The sequence below is a fragment of the Triticum urartu genome, chromosome 3A (assembly GCF_056163025.1).
Source record: "Triticum urartu cultivar PI428250 chromosome 3A, HENAU_Tu73, whole genome shotgun sequence".
NCBI lineage: Eukaryota > Viridiplantae > Streptophyta > Magnoliopsida > Poales > Poaceae > Triticum > Triticum urartu.
The window spans coordinates 429559467-429576082 of NC_141875.1; the positions used below are offsets into that span (position 1 = coordinate 429559467).

Genomic DNA, 16616 nt, shown 5'->3' on the forward strand with positions numbered 1-16616 from the left:
AGAGAGATCCAGGCTTGCAACTGACTAAACAAACAGAAAGAGAGATCCAGGCTTGCGACTGGCAAGAGGTTATTTTGTACGAGTATAGAGAATTACAACAAGAGCACACATTCCGTTGAAGCTAAATGGATGTTTTTCCTATAAATAAGCTATAAATGGATGTTTTCTTCGAACTAAGCTAAAGAGATGTTTCAGCAAACCAAGACTAGAAGATTCAAGCTTGCAGGCACAAATAATAGGCTAAATTGATGTTTCATCACAACAAGACTAGAAGATTCAAGCTTGCAGGCACAAATTACAGCTATACGTAAAAGCTATACTGTAAAAACTGGAGCTAGCATAACACACAATTACGTAAGTGTTACATAGAATTTTCCGGCCATCCTGTTCTTTTACTATGAAACTTAAAAGGTTGGGAATGTATAGAAAGAATGGAGAAAAGTTTAGCCTACAATACAATGGCATGGTGTGAACATTATTGACAATGCAACCTTGCAGGACACAAGTTTGAACCCAAAGCACATAACTGCAGCCTACATGTATAAATCAAGATTCATTACTCACAGATTCATTTTAGAAGAACAATGTGAGTTGTAATATCAAGGACCATTCTATCAGAAGAACTCATTATTAAGAAGGCATTAGGCTCTACATTTCTTAGTTTTGCTTGACAAACAGTTTTACTCTACCAAAGTAGACAATGATAGTTATATTAACATAACTAGGCAGGGCAGGGCAGGGAGGAATGCTCTTGAACTCACCGAAATGAACATGGGCAGCATTCTCCCTTGGATAACACTGAGAATTATCCGCAAACCCAGCATTGCGCTTGGCATAGTCACTGAACCGAGCAGGAGACAAGATTTACACATCATCATCGTCGTCCTCTGATGTCGCTGGTTTCTCCAGATCGATCATATGGCGGTAACCAGACCTCCCGTGTACACCACCATGATCAGGTTTTCTCCTGACTGAGCCCTCAACACCCAATTTCCCTGCAACCCCATTGCCACACCAAATGGCCTGCTTGCCTCGTAGCTCATGAGAACAAGCACCCAGCAGATCCCAGATGGCAGCAAAGCAGAGAGACTTGTTGATTTAGATTGTAGCAGTAGGAATTTGGGGAAAGTTTAGATGATTCATGTTTGGCCTGAATAGCGTAGCTCACCATGTCGGATTGGGAGGAAGTAGCCATGGGCATGGAATGGGTGGGATAGAGGACATCATGGGATTGCTCCCAGAAGGGCACATCAGGCCTGAGATTCCTCTGCGCCCAATACAGCCTATGCAGTTCCTCGACCTACAAACACCAAATCAGATGCAACCACATGAGCAAGGGAAATATTTCACAGCACAAACAAATTAGCTTTACGTCTACCGAATCTGCCGAAGAAATTGCGAAAACAATTGACTTTTATTCGTGGCTATATATTATTTTTAATCGTGATTTACACGGGCTGGCTTGTGAGGAAAGAAGAGATTTTTGCAGGGAGCAAGTAGGTAAGCAGGGGAAGGCACCTGGTGGCGGTAGGCGTGTTCTTGGCGGAGCATTGCGTGGCCGAGGCAGTGGTCCTGGGGCGCGGGCTCCGGCGACGGCGGCGCGCAGTTGAGATCCAAATCCATGACATCGGATATGATCTGCCCCCTCCCTGGACTGGACTGTACCCAACAACAAGCAACCGAGCAAGCAACAGAGAATCTAATTGAGATCAAACAAACAATCGACCGGTAGGAGGAAAGGCAACCAAATATACTAAATAAACAACGGATTAAAACAAGAAAATATAGGCCAAGATTTTACTTACCTAGGCGAGGGAATACATTTGGCTTCCGATGCAGTGGAGGAAGCTAGCTAGCTACCGGTCTCCTCCTCCTTTCTGCATGCTTTTCTTGTGATGTTTTCCCCTCCCCCAGCAGTCGTTGTCCTCGCCGTCCATGTGAGGTTTGCTCATGGCGCCGCGGCACAGAGAGAACAGATAAGGAATTCAGTGGCTAAGAAGACGAGGAGGGGCGGATCTGAGCAGCCCGCGTTGAATGGATTTGCCAGGCATGGGTAGTGGCTTACCGGAGTTGTGTCATTGCAGGTAGTGACGCGTCGCTGCGGATCCAGCTGCGACATCGCCGGAGAGTAGCGCCGCCGCGGATCCGACCGGAACGGGAACGCATCCATCACCCGCAGGTGCTCTAGGAAGCGCGCCCCATCCGTCCCGCTCGGTCACGCAGCCCACAGCAGGCAGCCCCAAGGTCAGTGGATGCAGGAGACCGATGCGGTGGCCGGCGGAGGGGAGAGTGGGGCTTCCTGCTCGTCGACGCGGGCGGCGATGCGGCGGGGGGAGGGGAAAGGGCAAGAGGGTTTGTGTGAGTGAGACGATACGAGATGAGAGAGTGAGCGAGACGAGAGGATATGTAAAATGCAGCGGGAGGAGGGGAACGGGCGACGCCGCGTCGCTTTAGTTCTACTGCCGCCCTAGAGGCCTGCGTGCCAGGTGGGCCGTGGTGGCGGGCCGCGCAACAGGCCCGTCGTGGCGGGCCTGGCTTTTTTTCTTTTTTTCTCTTTATTTTTTTGGGTTTCTGTTTATATTTTATTTCCTATACTTTTTTATTCTTTAGTTACATTATTTTGTTTTTATTATAATATACAACGTTCGTTGCATGTCACAAAAGTGTTCAATAGTATTAATGAAATGTTCATGGGTTTTTTCAACAGTTCATCATCCATTACAAAATTGTTCAACATTTATTATAAAAAGTTCAATGAATATATAATCAATGTGTTTTTTAAATTTGTAACGGTATATTACAACAAATTCAAATATGTATTAAAAAATTGTTCAACTTATATTACAAAAATATATAATCATTGTGTTTATTTGTTTATTTTCTTGTCCTTTTTGTCTTTTTTTATTTTTTTTATATTTTTATCCTATACTCTTTTATTCTTTATTTATAATGTTTGATTTTTATTATAATATACAGAGTTCAATGCATGTCACAAAAGTGTTCAACGGTATTAAGTAAATGTTCATGTTTTTTTGAAAAGTTCATTGTCCAATACAAAATTGTTCAACATTTATTATAAAATGTTAAGTGAATATATAATCATTGTGTTTTTTAAATTTGTTAAGTGTATATTACAAAAAATGAAATATATATTAAAAAATTGTTCAACTTATATTACACAAATATATAATCGCTTTGTTTTTTGTTTATTTTCTTTTCATTTTTCTCTGTTTTTTTCTGTTTATAATTTTTTCCTATACTTTTCTATTCTTTATTTATATTGTTTCGTTTGTATTATAATATAGAGAGTTCATTGCATGTCACAACAGTGTTCAACGGTATTAAGGAAATGTTCATGGTTTTTTACAATAGTTCATCATCCATTACAAAAAATTTCAACATTTATTATAAAATGTTAAGTGAATATATAAAAATTATTGAACATTTATTATAAATTGTTCAGCTGTGTTTTTGAAATTGGTTAAGTGTATATTACAATAATTTGAAAACTGTATTAAAAAAATTGTTCAACTTATATTACAATATTTATCATCACTATGCATTTTTTGAGTTTTTTCAAAATAAGTTTGATACTTAATATGTCGCTCCGCAAGATTTTTTTTGCGGGTTACAAGAGTTCCTTAGATTTTTTTTAATATTTATTACATGTTGTTAGTTTTTAGCCAGTTTTCTACACGGCTGGAGCTCGTTACATCCAAATGGGCCGTCCCAGTCGCCCCCTGCCATGCTTAAAAGGCTCTCGTATTTTGCTTACCACATGTTAACCTGGCCGGGCTGTGATTATTCTTATTACATATACTAAGAGGATCAAAAAAATAGAAAAAACACATATACTTGGTTAATGCTGGTTAGTTAGCATGTTTTTGTTTGTTTCTCAAATTTCAATAGCATATGTAATTAATTTAAAATCATTTAAGCAATTTCAGATGACCACTTACTTATATATGAACATTATAATTTGTTGTTTCCCTCAATTGTTGTATTAGTAAAATGATTTGAACTGCATATTTTTCTAATATAATCAAAAGCATTTTTTTATCACAGATAAAATAGTTGTGTTAATTTCATATTATATGATGCATAAACAAATCCTATTTATATTTCAGCATAGATATAAAGTGATGGGTTCCGACATACGCACTGATGTAACGATGAGAGTCCGCACTGATACACCACGAGAAGAGGTGCATATAGCTAACCTTACTCTGTATGTATATTATAGATGATAATATGAATGGTCTATTTATATTCTTGTTTAATCAGAATATAGGAGACATGGATATGGACTTCGGAGATGCATAGAAAGAATCCATGGAGGTTTCAGATGCAATGTCGCTGGAAGGGGCCGGACATTCACAACATAATAACATCGAAGAGGTTATATCTCATAACAAACCAAAAAAGGATGCTAAATTGCATGTTATCCCACAAGGTATATGTTTATATCATTATCGATCTTATTTTTGTGATCTTGCCTTTTGTATTCAACTAATTTGGTTATTTTTTTGTGTTACTAAGTTGTCTCACTTTTTATGAATTTGACAGACTATGTTTGTACCCCTAGAGATATTACAGTCATCGAATCAATAAAGTCTGCCCCCAAGAATACCCAGTTCGTGGACATGGGAGATGCCTTGTTAGCAACTGACGATTTGAAATGCCTTATAAAAAATGATATGTTCTTACATGACGGTGTAAGACCAATTGTACAAACTTTGTAATCAATAATATGATCAATATATAATATCATAAAATATTAATATATTCTAAATGTTGTTTACAGGTGATAAATGCTTACATATATTGCATGCTTGCTCACGACCATCTACAAGACAGAGCGGGTGAAAAGGTACACATTATTAGCACGTTTGTATCTGGCCAGATAAAAGGTGAAAGAGACATCGACCCATCAAAATATCGTCGCATCGTGCGTCATGTTAATACTTATATACAACAAGATATGGTTAGTTTTTGTCTTATGGAATGTTTTTTAGTTCATATGTGTGATGATATATTAATAATTATATCTAATTGTGATTGTGATTTGTATGATATTTACACCAGTTATTCATTCCGATTAATATGCCAGGCTACCATTGGTATCTAGCAGTTGCCAATGCCAAAAAACGAGAGATCCAAGTATTGGACTCACTTGGTGAGAATGTCAAACGCAATGACCTTGCTACTACGGTAACTATCTATTTTTTTTACTCATCTTAACATTTGTTTTGTTTGACTTCATCCCTAACATTTCTCATATGATAGTTACGGGGGCTCGAGAAATGGCTGAAACTTGCAGAGCAGAGTCCGGAGTTTATCAGAGGTGATAAGTGGCCCGATCTCAATGTTACAAAATGGACGATTGAAGAGCAAGTTCAGGAGGCAATACAAACCGATGGGTAAGCAATTGTTAAAATAGTTTGTTTATTTGATTCATCTATGTGATATTCTAAAGCATTATTTTATAATATTATAGCGTATCATGTGGATTGTTTATGCTAAATTATATGGAATATTGGACATCTCATGGACTGTCAGACCAGTTCACCCAGGTATTTCATTTTTATACATTATCTCGTTATTTTATATGAAAATATTATATAATTTTTTTGTATAAAATTTTTGTAGGAGGATATGAAACATTTTCGTCAAAATTAGCAGTCATTTTGCTCAATTCAGAGCTTAATAAGCTAAAAGGATGTCCCATATACCATCAACCTGTCAGCGAAGAAACTTTAGGTAATTCTGATATCGAGATCCTGGATAATCCTTCTGACATAGTCGAAGAAAAACATCCTGCCCCAATCACTATCATTCCCACGGACCAACGTCAAATACTTACCGACCTCTGCAAGTACATCATGTCGATCGATGATGCCGGGTGTTTGGAATAAGTATCATGTATCAATATTTAATGTGCGGATGTATATTATTGTTCTTCTTACCATCCAAATTATAGGAAGGTATGGGTCTTGACCTGCACACCCGATCCAATGAGCTTAAGTCTTAAGAAACTTCAGTGCATACTTAAGATGGAACAACCTATGGACAATGATTGCTTCAACACTGCCGTGCGTATGCTGGCATGTGATGAGGGAGTATTGTTCACAGACCCTCCTATACACTACATGGATCTACGATTTTGTGTAAGTTATCGTAACTCTTCGTTCTATGTGACATTAGTATCAACATGTTTAAACAATATTTCTTCTTTTACTTAGTCCATGATGCTAGAGTCAACACGAGGTCAGAAGTTTTGTGAGAAGGAAACTATCCAGACGTTGGCAACATTATTTGATAGCTGGCCTGGGATGGAGATCGACATCTCATCTTGCAATAAGGTAAATAAAATATTTTGTCCATCGTTATCATGGTTTATTGTTGTTTATAATAACTCCACTTGTAGATTTATCTTCCCTATGCATTCATCGGCCGATACATCTTGTACATCATTGACAAAGAGGCACGTCGTCTATATATTATGGATCCTATTCAAACATCACAATCGTCAGAGGATAACAACTTGAGGCATTCACTGAAATTAAAAAGTTTTGCAAGGGATTTCAAAGAAGCACTCGGAATAAAGATGTCTGGTTGGAATTATGATATATCTAAATGGCAATGTTTATTTCCGTTCGGCGTTCCAACGAGTGTGGACGGGTAATGAATTCATAACAAGAATATTTACTTTTGTTATCACTATATTTTTTTATATTATTAATTCAAATTTTTGCAGGAATGTGTCTGGCTATTTTATTTTTCATTTTATGCTCTGGTGAAATGGTAAAGAATTGGTGAAGCCGATTTGTGCGGTGAGTATTGTGCGTTACATGTGTTAAGACCTTCGGCGTGAAATTGTCATACTAACTACGTGTCTTGTTTCTGCAGGATGGGTATGAATTGAGGAAGCATTTTTTATTATACTTGCTAAAACATCGTGGGAATGAAGCTAGAGGAAACTTTCCTGATATTGTGAAAGAATTTCTTAAACGCATCATCTAGATATTAATAGTTTTGTAATAGATGTTTAGTTGGAACATCACTCAGTTTGTTACATGGACATGTCATTAATTTTTCTTTTATGTTATGCAATTATATTGCAATAATGGACTTCAGTTATTAAGTAATTGTGTTTGTGTTATATTCTTTATACGTGTGGAATTTAACATGTAACTCTTGTAAACTATTTCAAGAGCCCGTGGCAACGCACGGGCATTCTACTAGTTGATTGTAGGTTGCTACTTAACGACCTAGCACGTGCCTGCTCATGCGCATGGTCCTCTTTTGGACCAGTCCATTCCTGATTCTTCCCCATGCCTGTTTTGGGAGGGTTCTAGAACCTTCCCTTAACCGGCATTTTTTTTCCACTGTTTTTTGGTATTTTCCTTTTATGTTTACTTTTTTATTTGTCTTTTTACGTTTATTTTCTATTTTTCCTTTTTCTTTCATTTTACCAACATTTTCAAGCTCTTGAACATTTTTTGAAATTATGAATATTTATTAATTCACAAACATATTTTTGAATTTTGTTTTTCAAATTCATGAACATTTTTAAAAGCAGGGACATTTTTGGAATTCGCATTACAAATTCATTTTTTCTGAATTAAAGAACATATTTTAAAAATCATTAATAATTTTATTTATAATATTTACATTTTTTTTTAAAATTCTGTACATTGTTTTAAATTATTAGCATGTTTCACATTACTAATTTGTGAATAAGTTTAAAATTATGAACGTTTTTTGAATTCGCGAACATATTTTATGAAATCATGGACACTTTACAGCTTGCTGTGGGCAAATAGGAGGTCCCCTGGGGGGGGGGGGGAGCTCCTATACGGTGCTGCAGGCACCGGTTCGCGCTCCTGGCGCCTGCAGCGCCCCGGACTGGCCCGCCCCACGAACCAGGGTGACCACTAGCCAGACGACTTTCTTGCCATTGTTGATTAGCACCAAAGGCGATAGCATAATAACAGGGTTGCAACGCTATTTTATTCATCTATTGTACCACTTAATTTTTTTGAATTAATTAGAAAAAAGATCGTCATTTTGAAAAAAGTTCATTGATTTTGTAAATAAGTTCATCGCTTGCAAAAAAAAAGTTTATCAAATTTGAAACGAAAGTTCATCGATTTTGAAAAAAGTTCACCGGATTTCAAAAAAAAGTTCATCATATTTTGAAAATAGTTCACCGGATTTGTAAAAAAGTTCACCAGATTCGAAAAAAGTTCACCGGGTTTGGAAAAAAGTTCACCAGATTTGAAAAAAGTTCATAGATTTTGAACAAAACTTCATCGAATTCAAAAAAGTCACCGAATTCGTAAAAAAATAGAATTAGAAAAAAAGTTATGGCGAATTTCAATTTTTCTTTAAAATAAATACTTGCGCATTTAAGAAGAAGAAAAAAAGAAAAGAAAAAGGAAAGCTTCGCGAACAGAAAGGAATACAATGGTGGAAAGAAGAAAGATTGCATGACCCATGGTTGTGTCGTAGTGGTTACTTTGATTTGCTTTCTATGGAGTGGTCTGGGGTTTGAATCTGTTGCACGCTTCTTTTTTTATCCTTTCCAGAAAAGAAAAACGTAGAACGGGCCGGCCCAGCTCGGACTGCTGCAGGCGGCCGTTTGCAGATTGCACTGTAACGGGCTCCTGCAGCGCCAAATAGGAATTGCCCCCCTAGGGTCCCACACTTCCGCCTGGGACGGGTGTCGCACAGGTTAGTCCCCCGACTGGGCCGGGCCACGCAGGCAATCGTGTAGATGTCGAGAACGCTCAACCGCACGCATGCAGTTAAAAAAATCAACAAAAATTGCAGAGTCTTAATCTTCACTAAGATTCGAACTCTTGGCCACGCTCATGCGGAGCGACATTGCTAGCCACTAAGGCTAATTCATTTCAGTGGCCAAAAGGCAATGTGAATACTTTAGAACTGGCCATATCCGCAGATCAGATTTTTTTCTCTTTTTTTAATCTTTCTTTTAAATTCTGAAAATAATCTTTACAAACTCCGTACGTTCTTGACAAAAACACACGAGCTTAAAAAAATGTTAGCAATTATTCAAATTTTAAAAACAGAAAATATTTCGAAGACGTGGTCAAATTTTGAAAAATAGGATCATTTTTTTTTGAATTCTGACCAACTTTTATAAACACAAAAAGGTTTTTAAGAATGTGCAAAACAAAATTGAATTCCAAACGAAATATAAAAATAGGAACATATCAGGAAAAAACATGAACATTTTTTAATATTCCTAACAATTTTTGACAATAACGAACAAGTTTTGACAAAATGCGAGCATTTTTTAATTCGTGAACACTTTTATAAAACAGGAAAATTTTGAATTTCCGAATAAATTTTGAGAATAGGAATATTTTTGAATTTGTGATTTTTTTAAAATGGTAACATTTTTTGAGAATCACGAACAAGTTTTAAACATGTGAATTTTTTTAATCTGCCAACAAATTAAAAAATGAAAAGGATTTTGAATTTGTTAACTAATTTTGAACAAGCGGATCATTTTTTGAAAAAAATGGACATTTTATGAATAAGGTACATTTTAAGCATACGTGAACAAATTTTGAAACTATGAACAAAATTAGGGGGAAAACGTTATTTGAAATTTGCAAATATTTTTTAATTTGTGAAAAAATTTTAAAACAAAAACATTTTTTGAAATGACACATTTTCAAATATGCAAACATTTTTTAAAATCAACATTATTTTTGAATTTGTGAACTGAAATTTATGACAGCGTTTTCTTGAACATCTGAACATTTTCGGAATTTTCAAATAGTATTTGAAAGTCTGAATAAAATAGACACAAAAAATCCAGAAGAAAAAGGAATTAGAAAAAAATAGGAAAAAAATTAAGTTAGTAGAAAAAAAGGGGGAAAAGGAAACAAAGAAAAAGAAAAATAAAAAGCACTGGAAACCGCTTGAGGAACCTTCTAGAAGGTTCTCAAAACCAGTCGCTTGCTCTGCGCGAATCAGCGCCAAGTTGCCGCAATGACTGTCCGTTAGGAAATTCCCTTTCATGTGCCCCTATTTCGCGACCTGGGCGCGAGGCGGGGTGGGACGATCCCTGTGTTTTTTCCTTGTTTTTCGTTTTTTACTTTTGTTTTATTTGTTTCTTGTTTTTTTATTCTGTGTTAAAATAATTCAGGATTACAAAAAGGTTCAAAAATTTCAAGAAAGTGTGAATTGTAAAAATCCATTCTTGAATTGAAAATATTTGCGATTTCAAAAGAATGAGCATATTTTTAATTTTAATGAACATATTTTTTAATTTTTATGAACTATTTTTAATAACGATGACCTTTTTTGTATTTGATGAACAAATTTTGAATTCTTGAACATTTTCTGAACTTGATGGAAACAATTATATTCAAGAACAGTTTTTGGAAAAATGGATGAACAGTTTTTGAAAAGTATCAACAAAATTCTAATTTATGAACATTTTTTTAGTTATATATTTTTTTGAATTCCTATGACAATTTTAAATCCAATGAAATAAAAATTGAATTCGATGAACATTATTTTACATTGATTAATATTTTTTGAATTCGATGAACAATAAATGTTCGCCAATTTGAAAAGAAAATTAACAAAAATGTGAAATGGTAAAGAAGAAAAAGAAAAAAGAAAAAGGAAGGCAAAAAAAGAAAAAAGAAAAAGGAAGAAAAAACAAAAGGAAAATGGCGCAGGCATACGAGCTGCCAGCGCGCTACGGGGTGCACGCCAAGTCGCTCGCGCTGTATAGGATCCCCCGCGGGCGAACCCTATTTGACGCTCGTGTGCGTCCGTCTGCTGCGCTTTCGCTGAAGCGCGCGAGCGAGCAGTGCGAACGGGCCGGCCCATTTCGGCCGTTGTAGCAGGGCCAGGCAAACGGTTTTGGGAACCTTCTAGAGGGTCCCCGAACCGGTTTTTTCATGTTGTATCTTTTACTTTGTTTTTTTTTTCTGTTTCTGTTTCTATTTCTTTTATTTTCCTTTTATTTTTTATTTTTTTTATTCTTTGTTGATAGAAAGACTATATGTCATCGCAAAAAAAGAAGATAGAAAGACTATATGGGAACCCCTTATAGTATAATCAGTGCAACAAACCCAAATTGCAAATACCATACCTTGAACCTAGGTGGGTGGGAAGACATTAACCCTTCCCCACCACTAGGCTATGCCTTAGTCTGCAAATTTTTTATTCTTTGTTCCGAAACATGTTCGAAATTTCAAATTTTGTTCATGATTTTAAAACTTGTACACAGTTTGAAAAAAGTTAGTTTTCTAAAAAAATCGCAATTATTCAGCGTGTATTACAAAATGTACAATGTATATTTAAAAATTGTTCATCATATATCACAAAAATGTTCAATATCTATTTAAATATTGTTCAGCTTATATCACAAAAATGTTCAATGAGTAGTTCAAAAATGTTCAACGTATATTTACAAAACATAAATGTATATTTAATATAATAGTCAGCGTATTTCACAAAAATATTCAATTTGTATTTCAAAACATAAATGTATATTTAATATAATATTCAGCATATATAATGTTCAGCATGTATCCAATATTGTTCAATGTCTATTTAGAAATTGTCCATGGTATATTTAAAAAAATGTTCAATGGTTGATTATTTTTTTCCTGGATCTGCCACCACATGGAGTTCAAATAAGATTGCGCGACCTACTAAGCGCGAACACTTAGCAGCTCAACAGGTGAAAAACGCTTCCTCACCGATGCCAGGTTACGAGTTCGAATCCTGGATAGAGCGTTTTTCTTCTTTTTATCTTTAGTAGCGGCTTCCCTATGACGCCATCGAATGGGCCAGCCCACTCAGATCGCCCCTGCGCGAAAGCTCGTCTTTTTAACACTAGCGAGCGTCAGCTAGGGACCTTCTCGCCTAGCACCCGCTCCTTGTCGATGGGCTTGCCGTCGACACACCATGGGCCTTGTGCTCGTTGGCCGCTAGGTGCGCGCGGTCTGAGAACATACGCGCGCCACCGTTTATGGAGCAAAATTCAAGGATAGATTGAGATGACTTTATCAACTGCAGGTAAAAAAGTGCTCGTCAAAGCAGTGACTCAGGCCATGCCAGTGTATTCAATGTCATGTTTTAGGCTACCGAGAGTGTTATGCGAGCACCTCAACACGCTGATACGAAAATTCTGGTGGGGCAGCAAAAATGGTCAGAGAAAACCCCATTGGGTGTCAAGGAAAGAGATGATGAAACCAAAAGGCATGGGGGGTCTAGGCTTTAAAGACATTGAGCTTTTTAACTTGTCACTACTAGCCAGACAAGCATGGCGCTTGCTGCAGAACCCGGAGTCCCTTAGTGCCCGTATCTTGAGGGGGGTTTACTACTCGGGGCAAACAATTTTGAATGCAAACTTGGGATCCCACCCAAGTCAAATCTGGAGAGCAATTGTTGATGAAAGAGATATTCTTAATCAAGGCTTGATAAAGAGAATTGGTAATGGGGAAGACACACTGATTTGGTCAGAAAATTGGCTGCCAAGAGATGAGATGTTGAGACCGTACGGGTGTTTGACGCAGGACCCACCTCAATGCGCCGACGAGCTGATAGACCCAACGACGGCGACCTGGGACATGTAGAAGGCCCATCAAGTTTTCCTTCCTTTCGACGCGAAGGTGATAGCAGGAATACTGATGTGTACTAGCAATGTTCTAGATTTTTGGTGCTGGCATTTTAAGAAGAAGGGTCAATTCTCAGTAAAATCTGCTTACAACATGTTGGTGGCAACGAAGCAGAGAAGGGAAGCATGGTTAGATGGTTCAACGACCACATCTAGCGAAAGGGGAGAGGAGAAGCATTGGAAATCTTTGTGGAATACAAAAGTTCCAGCCAAGTTAAGGATGTTCTTATGGAGACTATCAAAACAATCGCTGCCGACGGAAGACGTACGTGCTACCCGACATATGTCAACTACCTCAGCTTGCGGTATTTGTGGTGCTCCGGATTCATGGCGGCACTCGCTGATAGAGTGTACTATGTCTAGATGCACTTGAGCCTTGGCAGAGGAAGAGCTAGGGCAAGCTTTGGTTTCCAACACAGAATGACATGCGAAGCATTAGCTATTCTCACTGATTGATACATTATCACATGGGCACTTCGCGAAGCTCGCCGTGATGCTGTGGGTAATATGGACAGCAAGGAGGAAAGCCATTCATGAGGGAGTCTTTTAGAGTCCACAAGCTATGCATTCTTTCATCTCAAGATACTTAGCTGAGTTGGAGATTGTCAATGAGAAGGACCTGAAGGTTGCAGCAGCCCCAGCGGCAAGAAACACAACCAATAGGCGCCCCCGAGCACCACCGTTAAATCATGAAAAAATCAATGTCGATGCGGCAGTGAGAGTAGGAAGGGGCGGCTCGGCTGCGGTGGTTTGCCGAGATACAAATGGAAATTACTTGGGGAGTTCAGCAATTGTGGTACAAGGAGTGGACGACTCTACTATCCTGGAGACAATGGCTTGCAGAGAAGCACTTTGTGCAGCCAAGGACCTGCTTCTCTAGCAGTTTGTGGTGGCATCAGATGCTAAATAGGTGATCGCTGATATACACCGGGGAAGCAAAGGAAAACAAGCGGCAATTATCAAAGGAATTGTAGCTAGAAGAACTTCCTTTTCTTGTAATTTTATTTATGAAGGTAGGAACAATAATGTAGAGGCTCATAAGTTAGCCAGGTTTGCTTTGAATTTAGCTCCGGGACGTCATGTGTGGTTTGGCCAACCTCATGACATATGTGTTATTCCACATTATGTGGATTTCGATCAATAAAGAGTGGGCTGTTACTCAAAAAAAACCTAACGCTTGACCGATCGATCCAATCGATCGCTGCACATCCCGCTGGCCTCAGGCACGCGCACGCGCCTTCCGCTGATCTGACGCTTGTGGCAACTTGCCGATTGCGCTGTTCTCACCATCGATTGCTTTAGACGGACTTGCTTATAGACATCCGATCAGTTTCCATACCGATCGGTCCTCGCCTCGTCCACACCGATTCCATTGATGCTTCTAATTGCTTCGCCCGCCGCTTCCTGTGTTGATACTCGATCATCATGATGAACAAAATCAGCATACCAGATCAGCCTCATCAACTCGACCGCCTCCCAGACCTCACAATCTTGATCATGATACCACTTCTTAGAATTAATCCAAGGCACATAGTCAAACATCCGAAGACCAAGCAATCACAAGTGGCACGACACCAAAATTTGTTAAGGAGGTTGACCAACAAGAGTACTTGCTCGGGCCATGACTACAGGCGCTCCTCGTGACACCGTCATACTACCGCACACCGGCCATCCGGGCGCAGACACATGCCGCCGACTCCCCCTGTGTGCATGTGCTATTATGTTGGCATGGGTTACATAACGTGTCTAGCCCCTCGTTATACAAGAGGCCTAGCACACAAGTGTCCTATTAGGACACAATTTAATATCCTGTCTAAACACAATACAACTAGGAGTACAATTGTAACCTACCTTTGGACAAAACTCTAACATAAATACCTCCACAAGTAACTAATTTAAGATGGTGCAGCCATTATAATGTGTTTAGGCAGCGCTCCAAGGGTCATCATAGATTTTTAACTACATCAAATTTCGACATTATTATATCATGCATTGTTTTGTTTATGTTGGGAATTTTTTGTGTTGTTATTTCCAATTCAGCATGTACTACTTATCTAAGACTGCGTACTGCAAATGTAGAATCTTTGTGGTTAGACTTAGTTTAAATACATTGCAACCATCAGGACTGTTGATTAGTTACAAATTGCATATACTGAAAAATGGTTCCACTATAACCCAGTATAAAATAGTGGACAATTACCATATTATAGTTGTAGCTGTCAACTGATACTAGGTTGAAACAATTAACACTATGATGGTTATAATTCAAATTTTGGGTACTACCCTGAACAAGTTATACAAGAAATATTGCACATGTGTGAGTAATTTAAATATTACACTACCATCCCACATATTTTTGGAATATTGCAACTATCAATCGGCACTCCCTTCGTTCCTAAATATATGCCTTTTTAGAGATTCCAATATAGATTACATACAGAGCAAAAATGAGTGAATCTACACTCTAAATTAGGTCTATATACATTCGCATGTAGTCCATATTGAAATCTCTAGAAAGAGTTATATTTCGAAATGGAGGGAGTAATAGGAATACCATTTCGGTCAACACACAGTGGAGTTATCATCAACTATAAAATTGGGTAGTACCAAAATTTGCATGTGTTGTAAGCTAGCTGCCATGATGATTTTTCATCCTAGGACTCCTTGTCCCTGATCTAGGAGCGGGAGTGGCTCATCTACCTTACCCTTTATGAGTTTGAGGGGCCCCTCTCCCTCTGTCAGTGGCCCCTGGGATGATGGGCATGGAATCCCTGGGCTTTGGTATGGTGGTGGAAGGGTTAAGAATAATTTTTTGGTTATCTCCGTTCGGTGGTGGAGAGACAATCATGTCATCTTCGGCGTGGAATAAAGTCTCCCCGCCATGCCCTCATTCCGATGATGCTTCTTCATATCGTTGGGAGGCACGTGGAAGATCATGTGTTCCCAAATTTGATTCTTCGGGGTTTAAAGTTTTCTTTTGTGGGTTCGTATCCGCCGCACTATCCTCCGGAGCGGTAACGTGGTTGTACGTCCTGTTCCTCTGGCCCTGTTTTGATCGACGATGGTTGACCAACCCTAGTCTCATACGGGAGCACATGAGATTTGTGTTCCCCAACTTTGTCTGGTCAGGATTTGGGGCGTTCTAGGTGTCCTCTCCGGCGTTCTTCTTTCGGCACGATTTGCTACGCTTATCGCATCCATTGGCGTCTTCTCGTCTGCATCAACAACTTCTCAGCCGCTACTTGTACAAACTTCTAGATTTAAATAAGTTTACGCCCTTGAGGCGGAGGCCGAGAGGCGACAATGGGTTCCGCTCACAGGGCACCACGAGCGGATGCGAGAAGACTTCGGCACCCCAAAAAGTTTGGTTGTATTTTTCAACTTTTATAAGGGTGCATTTGTAAGGTTATGTGCTATTTAATATATGGCATTTGGCCTTTTCTATTAAAAATGCCCTTCATAGTTTTTTTTCGAAAGGGGGATCTAGGATCGGAGAAGATAGGTCTAGAGGGGGGGGGGGTGAATAGACTCTTAACCAACCAAAGGTGTGGTTTTAGTTCTCTTGAAACTTAGGAAGATTTTAGCACTAGTTAAGATATCACCAAGACTTCCTACACATAGGGCAGCGGAAATATTAAAACATGCAATCATGCGAAAAGTAAGGCGTAGATATGGAAGATCAAACGCAATGAAGACACGACTATGTTTGGCGTGGTTCCGACAAGTGGTGCTATCATACGCCCAACACTCAATCACTCTCTTACAGATATGGCTATGGTAGGAGAAGGATTTGAGTGGAAAGCAACCTGGGGAATGATGGCAGCTGGAACTACGTCGGTATTTCCCTGGAGAGGGAGGGATGATGCAGCACAGCGGCGGTAGGTATTTCCCTCAGTTATGAAACCAAGGTTATCGAACCAGTAGGAGAACCAAGCAACAC

The 16616-nt window shown here is 38.6% G+C and overlaps 1 protein-coding gene across 18 annotated transcripts in view; it reads right to left on the reverse strand.

Moving 5' to 3' along the window:
• The window catches only part of LOC125544219 (stomatal closure-related actin-binding protein 1-like), a 33928-nt gene extending 31515 nt beyond the window's left edge, over window positions 1–2413 (reverse strand). For 13 of the 18 annotated variants that reach the window (XM_087547274.1, XM_087547290.1, XM_087547289.1 and 10 more), the window contains exons 1-4: window positions 1806–2413; window positions 1519–1659; window positions 1169–1300; window positions 762–1089 (exon numbers count right to left, since the gene is read on the reverse strand). In XM_087547274.1, coding sequence (XP_087403400.1) covers window positions 865–1089; window positions 1169–1300; window positions 1519–1623 — 462 coding nt within the window. In that variant the 5' untranslated portion in view covers window positions 1624–1659; window positions 1806–2413 and the 3' untranslated portion in view covers window positions 762–864. Of the gene's footprint in view, window positions 1–35; window positions 1090–1168; window positions 1301–1518; window positions 1660–1805 lie in introns of those variants that run through there. The other 5 variants (XM_087547278.1, XM_048707821.2, XM_087547287.1 and 2 more) reach the window with 5 other exon arrangements.
• Between the last annotated feature and the right edge of the window lie 14203 nt (window positions 2414–16616).